The 16,344-nt window shown below is 42.6% G+C and overlaps 1 protein-coding gene across 3 annotated transcripts in view; it reads left to right on the top strand.

Annotated features, from left to right (window-relative positions):
* The first annotated feature begins 991 nt into the window (after window positions 1-991).
* Window positions 992-16,344, top strand: part of kif13ba (kinesin family member 13Ba) — a 36,677-nt gene continuing 21,324 nt past the window's right edge. For all 3 annotated transcript variants that reach the window (XR_008323381.1, XM_053338640.1, XM_053338562.1), the window contains exons 1-3: window positions 992-1,143; window positions 1,368-1,708; window positions 8,507-8,600. Coding sequence is in view for 2 of the 3 variants with exons in the window: in XM_053338640.1 (XP_053194615.1) it covers window positions 1,639-1,708; window positions 8,507-8,600 (164 nt within the window). In the remaining variant the exon portion in view is untranslated. The remainder of the gene's footprint in view (window positions 1,144-1,367; window positions 1,709-8,506; window positions 8,601-16,344) is intronic.

The following is a 16,344-nucleotide window of genomic DNA, read 5'->3' as shown; positions in this document are numbered from 1 at the left end:
AATTGTATTGTGGTGACATTGTTGCTGGACAGCGGAAGTGTCGCCTGACTGACTCGCCTATTTTTCCCCACCCGTATTCTGCGAAGACCCGCCCTTATCTGCCTCTTATTGGCTAGTACTCGTTGCCTTCGTTGATTTGGTTGGTCAAATTCAGGCATGAGAGCTAGGATTGGATAGGGTTAGGGTCGGAGCCAATCAGATGTAGATTAGGGCGGGTCTTCTCAGAATACGGGTGGGGAAAAAATAAAGCGACTAACTGATTGACTGGGATCTTGAACACATCTGGTAACAAGTACTTTTCCATTTTTTTTATTTTTTAATCTAAAATAAATGTAGCGGTTGTTTCTATTTGATATATTTCTCACAGAAAGCCTTTTACGTGGACTCCTCAGCAACCTGACCGGCACTTTTACTCTCTAATATGACATTAACGGTCCGGCTTGTGTAACGTTAACGTCCCCAGGTGGTTACTGACATAGCAACTGTAAAGAAACTAGCTCAAATTTAGGCTACTAATAATGTTATAAGAGTGTCGTATTGTTGAAATAAATTGTTTAAATACAATAACACCAATATGTTAAGTGTCTCACAGTGAACATGTGCTTATATTCGTGCTCTGTAAAATGCAGCAGGAGCGGAAGGGATACAACAATGTGCCAGTAATGTTAAATATTAGCTTATTTCGGCTATTACCCAGCTATTGCTAGTCTTAAAACAAAATTGAACTTTAAAAGACATGCGAGCACTTGACGTCGGTCCCTGGTTTATATCAACTGTTTTGGCTACCTTACAAAAAAGCGACAGTAATAGCAATAAGCTATAACAAAGCCATATTTTAGCTGTGACGCTAAAATTAACACACACAATAAAGCGTCGTCGCATTTTTAAATGTTACACAGCCAAAAAAAATGAAAAAAAGACTAATTTTAGTTCATGGTGAGTTTGACAGTTGATTTTAACTTGAAGGCAGGACACGGAGGCGGAAGGGCGGATGCTGCTGCCTGCTACAGCTCGACACTCAGGGAGGACATTGTGGACTGCGTTGAAGAGGCTGTGTAGACCATCGCCAGGCGGTTCTCTGGGGGTCTCTCTCGGGCTATGCGTGTATGGTAACGGTGTCACGTCTGGGATGAATTCAACACGGTATGTAGCTCGAAACCTTGGTTGGTGTGTCTGGTGATGTTATGTAGCCTAAGGGTTAAAACTTGCCTATTTTGCTGGAGCTGCTCCCCTTTCAGTTTGCCTGGCAAATTAGCTGGCTAGCCCCGTTTTTTTCGCCTTGCAGATAGCATATGTTTGCTCAGTCACATCCACCAGCTGATGTAATATATCACTTCATTTCCATTTCTCCTTTCCATTTTTTTCAGCCTCTGCGCCTCTGTGGATCTAAATTAGCCAGGAATATGAGCAGAAGAAGAGGATAAGTAAGCGCGGCGGCTGGCTTCCTGCAGGATTTTTTGTCCAGGCTTTTTTTGTTTTTCCGTGGACATGCTTGGTCTATGGAGCAGAGCTGAGCGAAGCTAGCTGGCCGACTGTCCGGCTAGCGCACCATTTCCAGGTTTTTGGATGATTGTTCAGCTGAAGAGCTGATTTATTTTGGATCAGCGCTACCTCCCACCCCTTGGTAAAGGAGTCAGCATGGGGGAGCCCAGCCTGGACGACGCCAATGTCAAGGTGGCTGTTCGTGTACGGCCCATGAACAGGAGAGGTGAGAGAGAGAGGCTCAAGTCTGCTCAGATTTTGGATTGTTATTGATACACTTACTCTCATCTGTCTCAGGATATAATAGATTCACATTAACCCCTTACCAAGCACCATCATTTTTTGCACAAGCCCAAAAGATGCACCCCCAAATAAGAAGACTACTGTTCTTCAACGTGTTTGATTCCAGTCACAACCCTGGTCTCATTTAAAGGAGAAATCTTTCAATTTTACAACCAATCAGAATGGGTATAAGTGATCTTGCAAACAGTGTCACCAATGTTAAATACTGACTATCAGATTGTCATTAAGAATACACTAATGATCCAAGTCTACCTCAAGTTATAAACAAGCTGCATCTCACAATAATGGTAACTCTAGGACGCTGCTTTGGCTTAAGCACCCCCCCTGTTTAATTTCTAGGGAATGGGATGCCAGTCAGAAATCGCCACCCATTAGTGGAATGAGCTGCTGCAGATTTAAAAAAAAAAAAAAAAAAAAAAGCTGTACCCTGGCTGGTCTGGATGGCACATGTGTGCACAGTGCTGCCACAGGGCTTCCCTCATGGCTGCATGCCATCCAGTTAGATTTAAAAGCCGAGCTCTTGTGTGAGATCTACTGTAAGAATGTCTAGACGCTTTGTCTCTTTCACAGGCCGAAACAGACGCCAACAGCTTCTGGACTTCATGTATCACTTGCCGCAGTGGTCGGCCAAGTCAGTAGTTTTACAGCATAGGTATTGGCTGATATGATTTAATGAAGATAACAGTAATATGTCACAAAAAAGTCTTCCTCAGGGGGGTCATTTTACTTGGTTACAAGATGTCATTTGCTAGAGATTCAGTGGCAGGGTGATTTTTGTCTCTTCTAAACAGATGCTTTTCTCCTCATCGCTGCCTCTCTAATATTAGGCCAACACGCATGTATCGTCCCTGGAGCTGCTACATGTCTGCTCACATCCTCATCTCTAATTTTAGAAAAGCCTCAGCAACAATGACACTCTGTTGCACAAATCCGTACGCTCAACTGCTCCGGTCAATTATTTTTGCAAATTTTTTCAGTGCCGTACACGAGAAGGCACGGATGACATTTTCTGGTCGATTGCCAAGTTGTGTTTTCGCCGTGGGAGACCATGTGTCCCATGAAAAGAGGAGGAGGAAAACTGCTGAAGCAAAGTGGTTGACCGACAACCGGTTGTCAGAATGAATCACGTGTTACTGCCCCCCCCCCTCCTCTTCCTCTGAGCTAGAGAAATCGGTCACAAGACCAAGGCAGTGGATTGCCTCATTGTTCCCATAGGCAGGCATTTACCATGATGTAGAGAAACTCAGCTTTCAGGAAGGATGACCCTTTTCAGTGACTACTCTGTGCGAGGTCAGACATTTGTTTTGGACACGTGTGTTTCTGTGAACAGCAACCACGAGTCGGTTAATGTCGTCGGGCAGCGTCGATTATCATCACTGCTGTTCTGTAGACGGCGAGACAGAACAAGAGAGGCTTCAGATTAGCTCTGCTGGAATTCCTGGATTCATAGCAGCAGGGATTTACTGTAAATACATATTTCCAGCATTGTGCCTTTCATTTCTGATAGGAGGTGTTTGTTTCTGTGTTCTTCTACTTCAGCTGTACTGTGCAGCTCCCTGAATGACTAATTAGGAGAGTTTTTCCTCGACTAACCTGCCAGATGCAGGTGATGGCAAACTGTGAGCCAGATTTTCTTGACTGAAACAACCCACTTTTTTTGTGCTTTTGATTAACGCCACTTTAAAAGAAAAGGCCTCTCTCTGCTTTTTCAAAAATAAGCACGATTCCAGTGTAATTTAAAACCCCCTCTACACTGATGACAAATGATCATCTTGAGTCTTATTTGTCAAAACTGACAAACCACTGAAGAGCTGCTTTGAGAAGTACATGTGAAACTGGTTCAAAGCCAGTTTTTGCTGCTGAGCGAAAGGAAAAGTTGAAAAACATTTTTATGTAAAGTAGCACTAATACCAGTAGCTGCAGACCGAGCTTCACTGTTGCACAATTTAAAACATGCAAGACTTCTTCTGTCAACATTGTGTTCAAATGTCTGCATTGCTATTCTATTGCCTGGCAAGACAAAAGTGATCATGATATTGGTGAAAAAGAACAAGCAGGCAAATTGATGGCTTGCTGATGGCAGCGGGAACGGGTTTGGAACCAGCAGTGCCACGTTTCCAGTAGTGCCTTTCTGATGGGTCCTCTGTCTGAATAGGACTCCCGTCCACTTTAGTAGTGTTATTAGAAGACTTTTACAATTGTTAATAGTCGCCCATAAGCCATATTAGCTCTCAGTGGATGAGGAGTTCTTCAGTCACGTCATTTTAAGTGACACAAATGTCAAATCTTACCCGCCGCAGGAAAGTTTTCTTTCTTTTTCTTTTTATTTGCTGCCCATGACTTTCAGACTTTTAGGTTCAACCATAGCTCCTCTTCTGTCTCCTGCTGTCAGACCGTTGCTTCAGGATACAGTAGCAGTAGTAAGGAGAAGAGGAGTACTCATTCACTTTCATCACTAACTTTCCCCCAGCTGGTTCCAGTGATTCAGACCTGTGACAGTGAAATAATTAGTGGGCTTCTCTGACCCCCAGGCCACCGTCCCTGTGTGTCTCAGGTTGAGGAGGAGAGGTGCTGTAGCTGCCTAGCTGGACAAAGGCAGGAAGGGAGTGAGTCTGAATGAATATTTGCTAACGTTGCGTAATGCCCCATGTTCCCATGGCTGTGGCCTTCGAAGAACAGAGCAACCCGGCGTAGCAACGGCAACACCGCGGCCAATCGCCTTCCTGGCTGATGTGTCAAGGCTGCCATGCCAAACCTCAGCACCAGTAGTCGAGGGAAGGACCAGAGAGAGAAGGCCAGTGGAAAGTGGGAGTTGGTTATGGAGCAAGGAGAGGAAGATAACAATGGGCACATTTATCCTTCCTACCATACCACATCACACTTTCCCCACTGCTAAGCAGGAAGAACAGCTGCAGCACAGCACCAGGGGTATGTGGGTAATGTAGGCATCAGCAGAAGAGATGGCAGAACAGATTTCCCCCACCCCTATATGTCAGTGTCACTCCCTCTGTTTAACTTCATCTTGTTCTCTGGCTCTCACTGTCTTTTTGTCACTCAGTCTCCGTTGGCTCACCCTGCTTTGTAGTCTCCTTGACAGCAGAAGAATTGGACAGTGATTCAGGTCCTCTGACCTTTTGACACCAAGTTTCCATAGCTCTACCCCTGCGTTCCTGGCAGGAACAGCAGGCTCGAGGCTCTCTAAACAGACCAGTTAGCCTCAAATCCCTAATGTTCCTGCTTTGCACAGGCACAGCTAGTTGTTGAAATTCATATCTGTATCTCAGGGAGGGAAATTATATAATATAGTAGTCTACTTGAGAAGCCACTGTTAGAAAAGGTGATGTAACTTGTGTCATTCTTTTTTTTAACTAGCCATTATGGCCTGATAAAACTCATTTACATGTGTGTTTGTAGCATCATTCATGCTTTATCACCAAAGCAATAAGTTGATATCAAGTGTAAATACATGCACATTGAGGAAAGGTTTATTTCACACTGCTCCTTCTCATCTCTCTCTGTCCCTCTCTCTCTCTCTCTCTCTCTGTAATCCTCTCTGAGCAGCGAGAGCCTTGCATTATTGTTTTAGAAAAACTGGCAAAATACTTCACAGTGACAAGTTGATTTGACTGCACTTGCACATCCCTGGCATGCTCAACAGTAGTCATGCCTTCATTAGAAAAAGCAGCCAAAGGCATTAAAATTATGAAATAATGATAATGTGTAATACTGCTTTAGACTACTGTAGAAGAAAGGAATTGAAACCACAGAATGGGTTTTCCTGTCCAAACACATTTGCTGATCTGCAACAAACCTGCTCTTGCATGCCTGCTCTGTAATGAAGAAAATAATTATAGATAGTCATCTGGGGCGTAATAGCCTATAAAATAATCTTAGCAGTCTACAGATGAATACTCAGCCCAATGGTGATGATACATATGTTGATCAGATACCTCTCACACCACTGAAGTAAAAGCTGGACCTGGTGTGTCTTCCATATGGCCTTTAAAGCAGGATGGATTCTTATTGCTATGAGTGTTTGACCCACAGAAGTTATTTATTATCAGTGAGTGTCCTCGCTGCTATAATGTTCTTGAGCAAACACTGAATTCCAGCTGAAGGAGTGCTGTTCTAGTGCTGACCTCTGACCTCCCTGTTAAAGGGGGAAACATAGCAGAGGATATCCCTACTAGGGGGGCAACACAGCAGGGCAAAGAACCCAGAGTCCCATCCTTATCTTATCAACCAAACAAGAATTTGTCATTGAGTTTTGTTGCCTGCTTTTACAAACAAGATTCCTGAAAGCGGATCAAATCAGGTGGATAATAGAACCCGTTTCTGTGTTAGTTCACACCTATATAGACTATCCTCATTAAAAACAGACAGTATTACTGATATGATCTTAATTATGTTCATTCAATATCTTGTGGGCCTCAATAACAGTTTCATATTCGATTTTACCACAGTAATAAAGTCTAATGATATTGTGTAATAAATTGCACTAATGTCCATAAATGCTCATTAAAGAAGAAGCAGAATATCAGCGGCTTTGCTCCCAGCACCGATTAGCAGCAGCAAACAGCAAAACTACTGATAGTCTGCAAGTAACCAGCGCTGATACACAGTCCTGTTTGAACACAATAATTAGGAGGACATGGCGCTTTGTTTAAAGAGCTCATCTTTCAACCGGAAAGTGTAATTCCCCATCTTTTTAAATGCCCCCTGACAAGCTGGCAGCATGTCGCCTGTACGTGGACAACTATCATTAGGTTTCACTGGCAAGACACATGAATGGAGAGACTTTCCAGCGTCATGAATTTCCAGTGCGGTTCATGTTGTTATTTTCCAGTGCTTTCGGTGGTTACTTTCACAGCAAAGCCTCTATTAGACAGTTACAAGGCTGACTCAGTTATGAAAACAAATATATGTAGGACATTATGCTTAGGAATATTACCAGACATCTTTTTTCAAGTTCATAGAAAACGACGAGGCATTTATTTTGTGATTTATTTAGTTTTGTAAATGATGGAGAAGTGAAATTGTATTAGGCGCTGCTACAACCTTGATCTTATAACCCTCAGTGTGAGGAATAATTTGCTGACCCTGCGCAGTCTCACAACACAAATACACTCCTGGACAAAGCATTCGGACCACTCCTTGTGCCGAGTTGGAAATGTCCAGTTGGTGCTCCGAAGCCAAGTGTTGCATCATGAAGCAAACAGGCTGGGGTCACCATGGGAGGTCTTTAGTGGTGTTTGTGTGTCAGAGAGACTGATTGCCCTGGACGAGTCCTGTTTTATTGATTACCTCATGCTCACTCTAAGGTAAAAGGTCAGTTTTGGTCTCGGTGTTTCCCAGTCTGCGCACACAATTGTTTGAGCTTGATGTTCCACTGGAAATTATTGTCCTATTATACTATTGAACTTCTGCTTCGTGCATAATACAGAGCAGGCAAGGAAGCAGCCTTCAAACAGGTGCTTTCACAGCCAGTAATTAACCTTTTCCTTTAAATTAAGTTTGCTGGTAAACAATAAAAGTAAAAGTACCTCATAAATGTTTGCAGTTTAAGATCTATGCATCCAAATGTGTATCAGGTGAATCTATTTGGATGAGCTGGCAGTGACAGAAATACATACAACTTAACATCATGTAATAATGTAGAAACCGTCGAGACCAAGTGGGTGTTATGTCACGAGCTTAGCTGAGGTTTAAGGTTTAAGACGGGTTTAAACTTGTGTTGTCTGGATCAGAGTTATACACTCATTGAAACCTCACTGTTGTGACTTCAGGAGTTGTGGTTTAGTCTGAACCCGGTTGCTGTGTCCTCTAGAAATCACCTGAAGGTCACTGTATGTGATGTTTAACTTAAAACCTGCTGCAGACACGCTTCAGCAGAGTTTAAAGATCATTAAGTTCAGTTTAAGGACAGATGACCTTCCTAAAGCTTCAGTTTTTTTCCATGTGTGTTCTTTGGCAACACTGTTCGTGTGAAGCCTGCATAATTGTGTAATTACATTGGGAGGTGGCACATCTTGCTTAATTTGTTTTTAATCCTGAGATTACTGATTATCTGACAAACATAACAAACAGGTGTTAATGCGCCAACGCGTGTCCAGCACCTGCAAGAAAGATGTGTGATTAGTTTGCCAGTAATGTAGAAGTCATAGAAACAAAAAAAATAATCATACATTTATTGTTAGAGCAATCCCCAGTGCAGTTTTAGAGGAAGCTAATACAGATTATTGATACAGTAGTAGATTGAAAAGATTGATCAGTGATCACAAGTGCAAGCAGACTAGGAGTTATACAACATGTACAGTTAAGATAAGGTTTCACATAGGAAAAATTTAGATGGCTTCTCATTTAATTTATTCACTGATGGAACTAAATTGACTATCAATGCTGCATCAACCCATCAGATCACTGTCAAGGGTTAGAGTTGCACACAGGACATCACTCGCCATGTAACTGCATTCACTTGTAATTACTAAATGTGTAACAGTGTGAAAAACATGTCAAATGATGCAGACCACAACAACACCAGTAATGGCTCATGTGCGTGCTTGTAAGCTTTCAGACAGCTGATCCAGGTCAACTTCTAGTTCAGCTGGAATCGCACTAAAACCATAGCTAAGCTAATCAGATGCTAAGCAGCACAGCAGCAGCAGATATACTGGATTGTATTGCTTTGTTTTGTTAACACTGTGTATTGTTCGATCCACAGAAAAGGAACTAAACACTAAATGTGTTGTGGAGATGATAAAGAACCAGACCATCCTCCATCCAGCGGTGACTAACCTGGGCAAAGGAGACCCCAGGTATGTTTGTAACCAGCATCCACAACACTCATTCATTCCCTTTTAACACATGTAATTCAACAATTTGGTGCACATAGAGGAATTTAAGCTCCTTTTGATGGGTGGAGTATATTACAACATGCCTTCTGTGCAACACAACAGAAATAATGGGGGGTTTTTTAACAATTGTTTACACTTACACACTTACTTTACAACATACTGATCTGGATTAAGTCCTTGCACTCATGGAATCCTGTAGCTCCTTATCAGCTGCTCTGGGCCTCCTGTGACCTCCCACGCTACTGCCCTTCTCTCACATGAGCGCTCCAGCCAGACTTACAGCTGTGTCTATATTCCACTCATTCTTTTAACCCCATCTAGTACCACAAAGTATTCCCGTGTCTCAGATCCCCCTAACTGCTATGTCTCAATATGTTTCGGATTTGTCTGGAATGTCCCTTTTGTCATCATGATGTACATTTTTGGCAAGAATTGGACTAACCAGCTGCTGAAACAGGTGTATTTCACTTCAAATCACTTGTCACTGGTTGGCTTGGCTCGCATTCAGTCTCCATCCTCTTTAACCAGCTGCTGTTTTATGGGTTTCACTGACTGGATTGGGCTGTCAGTCTACGTCGGAGTCTTAAGTCATCCAATCCCTGCACTGACAGGCATTAGGACATGTTGGCTGTGGTTGCATTGGGCAGAACAGGAATGTGTATCTGAGAGAGTGAGCGCTTTTGAAGCCATCAGACCCAGAGACCTCTGTTGGGACGACAAATTGTGAAGTTAATCAACTCATCTGTAATGAAAAGGCTGTAGTAATTAGTTTTTTGTGTTATTTAACTGTGTAATGGTTTCAAATCAGCCAGTAGGCCGTGTTCAACTGTTGACTCGCCTTGGAGGAAGCCAGCTGTATTGGAAGAAAGATCTCCTTGTGACCGGTGGAGCTGACTACAGACTGCAGGATCAGATGTAGTGAATAATGTTGCCTCCAGGCCTGAGATTCAGGAGCAGCGGCATACATTTGTGTGTTTATGTGTGTGTGTGTGTGTGCAAGTGTCAGAGGTGTCTGCTGCAGCAGCGAGACAGACACAGACAATTGACACATGAAAAGACAGACTCCACTCCACTCCTCTCTCGACTCTCTGTCGGGTCGTAACTCCCCACTGCCTGGCTTCCTCCTTTTTTTTTTTCCTCGGCTCTTCTGTTTCCGTGGCAACACTGGGGGAGGTTAACTTCGGGTCGCTGTCGGTGACCGCAGAACCCCTTCACTTGAGCGAGGAGACGATTGGAAGAGGGTTCGGGGGGAAGGAAGGCCGTCATTTACTTCGAGCATCTGTCGACCATAAACTTCCCGGTGACTTTTATGGAGGACTGAACAAGAGCAGAGCTGTAGTTTCTCTCTCCATCTCTCAGTGACAAAGGAGCGAGGAAGCAGCAGGAGGATGGGGCTGACTGCTGTCCTCAGTGTGCAGATGCTATTTTTCATTTAGTTTGTTTGTGGCCACTTTACACTTACAGGATGTTTACGTTTGGAGGGACATCTTTCACTCAACATTTCACTTGAGAAAGACAGGAATGGGAAGCGTAGAAGACGTATGCAGTAATGATAGGATGCTGCAGGTGCACGTTGTTAACTCAGCTTCCAGGATGCCCATAGTTTGAATTTGGAGAGACGAATCTGCTGAAGATACTATAAAAAAGAGAGATAGAGCAGCTTTCTGACTGAGTCTACAAAGCCGCGTGTGCTTCATAGCCCATTAGACTGAATTGCACAATGTGTTGCCAGGATTATTAGGTTATTAAATTCACAAGGCTTTTAACACAGCGAATAAATGAGAAACAGCTTTCACATTCTGTTAGAGGCTTTTAAACAACAGTCTGCTGACCAAAACAGCAGTTAACATCCAATTAGTTTAAATATTAAACGTTTAAGGAAGAAAAAGTTTGTTTTTGACTGGCAGATTATAAAAACAAACATGGGTTTGCAGTCCACAATATTACATTCTCAGTCCAATAAACTGATGTTGTAAGCCCTTTCGTAGTCAATCTTAGTGTATAGTGTATTTTTCTCAATTATCTGTATTGATCTTTGGTAAATGGGCTGCTGTCCTTTTACAATAAAAATCATATAAATGTACCAAAGATATAAGAGCAACTATTCTGTTTGCATTAAACCAGTACTACCTGGCTCTTGTGAGGTTTTGACAGTCAAACCAGAAGCTGATAAAGAAATTGGGCAGGATGTTGGCTCTCTATGCAAAATGCTCTAGCCAGGATGTCCTTGGTCAGTGGTCATGTGACCCTAACTAATAGGTGTAGCAAATATTCCCTGTCATGTTTTAGAGAGGCGATAAATATTATACTTCAGGGTCGTAGAAGAAAAGATTAATAGCACAAGTGATTGTTCTGGAGGAGGACTTGGTGTGTGTTTTTATATTGACCCTCAGCAGCACTGGACTCCTGGTCTCTGCAGCCGGACACAGATTTAAAAAAAAAAAGGGAAAAAAACCCGTCTGCATTGGCGTTTTGTCAGATTTGTTGCCAAAGCTAAGGATTAGTTCTGTTTGAATACAAATGAAGGATTTTCTCTTTAATTTGGGCTGTCAGACACTGCTTTCTATCCAACTAAATGGTAAAAAAGCTACCGGGGCTGAGCTGATATCATTTCACTAAATGGTTCACGGCAGCTGGGAAGTGTTGACTGTCTCCGCCATAGACTTCTGGTTAGTAAGTGCATTCTGCCAGACTGAGTTATTGGTGGATTATGACTCTGGCTAAATGCCCAACAGCTAGTACATTAGCACATATTTGCTTTTTTCAGTTATGGACATGCAGTATCCATTTATCTCATTTTTCTCATCAAAGCTGTTTTTTTTTTTTGCCCTTTCTATTTTCATGGTTACAAATTATTCAGTCTCCACACAGACGCCAGGACAGTATATTATATCTGCTGCAGTTTCCACATACTCCTCGAAAACTCTGCAGTTATCAGACACGTAGACAACAACATACAGTACATTGCTCTTTCCCTGACTTATACCATTACAAGAACTGTGAACCAGTTTATTTTAAAGTTGACTTTGCTGGTTTTACTAACCAATTAGAAAAGGGCTAAATGATGGTTATTTACCTTTTTCCAGGCATAGCTTTATATTTGTCAGTGTTCGCCTGCTGGATTACTTTCATTTCCTAATTGGTTAGTGCTCTGGTGTAATCTGCTACTATGACCTTTCAGAGGTATACATTAAAAACATATAACTCAGCATCCTGATGTTGTGTTCATTAAGTATACATATGTTTTTTTTCTGTCAGTTTTCAAGACTACTTGGCTGCACATCCACTCTCATCTAGTCTGGTGTGGGAGCGTTATTGTGTCCACCCATCCATAAAAGCAGACGAGGCCACATACAGGATCTGTTTAACAGCCTTGAACAACCTGCCACACAATAAGAAACCATATAGAGCTTGTTCACTCACTGTGTAGACCAACATGTTTCCACTGTAAAGGTACATTAACATTTATATAATGTCTGAGCTGCAGAACTACAACTTTGCACATTTAAATTGATTATTTCTTCTTTTGTAAAAGCACAAAGTTCAATTCACACAGTAACATTCACTTAGTTTTTTAGAAACATTTGTTCATCAAAGCAGCTCACATAAGTGCCAGTGTGCGCTTCTTCACCTGACAATTTTTGCACTTGATTTTTGCACTTGATTTCCACCACTGTGTAAATAATATGAAAGGACCGTCATTTCCTTTTTTAATTTTTTTTCTCTCCTCGGTCTGTTGTGTTCTGCTTGTGTGTCTGATTCATTTTTTCCAGCAGCAGCGCTCACTGGGCAGGCCATACTTTAGTTCCTCACGTTTCTCCTCTCAGTGACTCACTGTGGTGGATTACATCAATCTTGTTTTATAGATTTTGTGTATTTAGCTTTCAGTAAGCACCACTTTACAGAGGATCATCAAGGTGATGTTACTGCTATGATGTAGCTCTCTATGCTCTCTGAGCCCGGGTTTACACTTTTTTTTCCTTTTTTTTGCTGTCTCATGTTGGAAATCTCACAATACATGTCACACACATTGAATTTGGTTTCTACCTGCCCTCTCTGAATCACTTCACAGCCTCCAGGGGATGTCCTAACCTCCATTGTTTGAGCCGCTGTGTTAGGGCACCATGTACTAGCCTGTCTGATTAGCAGACAGCGAACCTCCCCCTGCAGCCGCGTGTTCAGGCATTGCAGTTTAGCATGATGACCCGAGGCTGTTTGCATTGGACTGGTGAAGCTCGGGATGTTGGCTCACCCTGACGGCGATCTGTCTCCTGTCAGATGTCAGTGAGGCGGACACAGGCGGCTTAGGTTTCCAAGACGATTCACCAGAGAGGCTATGCGGCTATGTTGGCATGATGTTTGGATGTTTTTTATGTGTGTAACAACATGTGTATAAAGGCAGTTTTCTTAATGTATATGGCACATTTGCACTTGCTTATATGTGCCAAATGTTGGTTGAGCATTTCTTTGGAAGCCCAGAATCCATGTTAAATGATCTTTTGACCTATCACCTATGTTAAGTATCTGTCATGTATCTTCTGAGCTTTCTCACCCTGATCTCCTTTTAAACTTGACTTTAAATCTTCCTCTCACCCAAGCAAAGGGCGCCTACTTTGTGGCTTAACCCGGCTTTACAGTATATCTGCAACAAGAAGAAAGCAGTCACACAGTGCTCTGGTCCATCTCATAAACATATGAGGAGGTTACCATAGTCACCACCACCCATGTAGTGTACTTTTCCAAACCATGAATATTGGGTCCATCGTAGACAGACAGCGACATAACCCTGACTTGTGTGGGCTGGTACGATTATATGAAATTAGCATCAAGTCATCCTCATGTGCTTTGTCTCAGGTCTAAACATCTGGGGAAAAGAGGGCCTGACTGGAGCCTGAACTCTAGCCGCATGCAGAGCAATTTAATGCCCAGTTCACACTCCCATCATGAGGAATGCCTGCAGATTTAACCACCGTTTGGCTGGTAGAACAGTGAAATGTCTTACTTAAAGCTTACATATAAACTGTTCCACTGTTCAGTAGCTTGATATTAATACCACTGTAAACAGTAACCATGCTATTTATATTTTCTAGGACATTAATATTTTTGTTGAACTTCAGCAAACTTGAAAGAGAGTGTCAGACAGCATGAATATCAAGTTGCAGTTAATGCACATCACATGGATAGAGAAATAAATATATATGTTAAAACACACACACACACACACACACACACACAACGAGGTTTTTAATTCAAGGCCTTCATGTCAGAATACATGCTGTGCCACGTTCCACTCACTATCTACTCGGCACAGTCCGAATCAATCAGGGAAGGAATTATTGATAAGCACATGTATGTTTTTGAAGACTTTTGATGCGCTATTAGCATTTCAGTGAAGCTGCAGACCATTTTATAAATCTTGTACATAGTGTATTGCTAGATTCATTTTCTGTCTACTTGAAACAACTGCAGCAGAAAAACAGAAGTGAAGGTAGAAGTGAAAGAGCAGACTTTGTATCTGATATTGGCACTGCCCCCTTAATTTTAATACATGCAAACAAGCTTCATTTGAATGATTTTTAACTTGAATTATGGAACAGTGGTCAAACCATTGGTTTGATATTGAAAGACAACTAATCTGTGTGAATGTGATTTAAACATGACCACGACAAATTAGCCTCAGACTGGCTGGTGTAACATGGCCTTCTTGACATGACTTCTGTAGCTTTTGAGGTGTATTTGTTTTAGCCTCAGTAGTTGTTTGACTTGCTTCAAGACCGCATTCAAGTGTAGAGAACTGGACTTTGTATGTCTGTGTCTCAAAATGCAGAGTGGTATCTCCAGTCCACTTTGTGCAGATTAGAGCAGAGTTAATGTATGTCTAGGATATCATGCATGTCTGTCATGTTCACTGTACCCATGTTAGTCGGTACTGAGCTCCTGTAGATCCTGCTGTCTGTTGCCGTCAGTTTGTACCACGTTACTCCGTTGCAATTCTGCTTCAGCTTAACATTCCAGCCTCAGTCCCAGCCTCCTTTCCATTCTCCACTCCTCATTCCTCCCTACACAGCGGTGGATGGTACAGTCCCAGAGAGAGAGAGCCGGGGGGGGGGGGGGGGGGGGTCGAATGCAAGAACAGTAGAGAAAAAAGAGGAGGAGGAGGGATGGGGATGCAACCATGCATTAAGTAATTTTTTAAATGACGGTGATCAGAGCAGAGGAGCAGGCCGAAGGGGGAGGAGGGACGAATAGAAATGTTCGAGGACCGAGGGAGGCGGGTTCACAGCTCTCCTGACCGCATCACTCTCCCCGCTCATTGGTCCGCCGGAGAGTTCGGGGGGCTCGATTCGTTAAACGGGCGTCTGAGCGCAAGACACGGGCGACCCTTCTCGCCCGCAGCCTTTGAAGCAATCATGACAGCTGTCATCACTACGTACGTCAAAACCTGCCACGTTGCCCCCCCTTTGAAGTGTTTGGAGATGTGACTGTGGGGAGATTGCAGGCGTTGTAGGATGCTCTAAAAAGCCCCTGGGATGAGCATACAGTGAAATATTAGGAAGTCATGGATTCACAAACAATTTAATATCAGAGAAGCTCGTGGAATCCAAGCAAACCCCCCTCTGTGAAGTTTTTGTCATAAAAATTGTTTGCACAGAATTGCAGAATGATCCTGTTGCATCCTGTTTTTGTATATTTAAAGAGTAAAGCACATTTAATCTATTTTTTTCCTGACTTTAAGACATTGAAAACCCATAAAATCACCACTAGAATATTTTCTTTCACGCTCTCTGCAAACTCTGCTCTGGGTAAACAACATCTTTGCTTAGGGAGGTCCTAATTACATCTTGGTTTGAACATCTACTGGAATCAATTAGGCAGCAGATAGAGATCACGCTGCATGTATTTGCCTTCAGAGCGCAACATGTCAGCAGTGGAACGTCAATGAAATATGAAGTGTTACAGATTGGACTGGATGCTGGCTGCTCTGTGCAAGAAGTGCAGCTTTAGCGGTTTATAAAGAATGTGCACGGGTAAAAGGAAACAGGTGTGTGAACGGGTTTGCGTGTGTGTGTGTGTGTGTGTTCGTTCCTGTACATCCATCTTTACGAAGGCCAGTTTGAGTTTTGGTACTTAGCATTGATAGTCTGTATTACCGAGAAATAAAATGAATGTAGTGGAGGGTCCTCATAAGGATGTGTGTGTGTGTCTGTGTGTGTGTGCTCGCATAAACCACCAGCAGAATCTAACCTTTGGCCTCATCATCTGACTTGATGCAGCTCTCTGACAGACAGCTGCCCTATCCTGGTGGGCGGAGCCAGCACTGCACAGATGGAGGAGGAGTAGGAGAAAGTACAGGAAAAAAAAGATTGTAGAGAAGAGTTTTACTTTTGTGGACATTGCAGAAAATGTTATATTGGAAATGCTCAACTGACCGTAAGACAAAGAAATAATTAAGTCAGTCAAGCTGTTGTATAAGTTAACACAAGGCTAAAACCACCAGTGATACGGTTTCTGTTCCCTTGGGGGACGCCAATCCTAATATATTGCAGTAAGCCTATTTGACTCAACCCACCCACCAAATGGCAATGCCCTGTGCACATGGAACACAGTGGCTTGAAAATAACAAATTATTCAACGTGGTTATTTTTCAGTCAACCAAATGCTCGAAGCATTGGTATGCAATGTTTTTATGGCTAAGATCTGACTG

The sequence above is a fragment of the Scomber japonicus genome, chromosome 1, assembly GCF_027409825.1.
Source record: "Scomber japonicus isolate fScoJap1 chromosome 1, fScoJap1.pri, whole genome shotgun sequence".
Lineage (NCBI taxonomy): Eukaryota > Metazoa > Chordata > Actinopteri > Scombriformes > Scombridae > Scomber > Scomber japonicus.
Note: the sequence above shows the minus strand (reverse complement) of the source record. Positions and strands in the feature narration are given on the sequence as shown.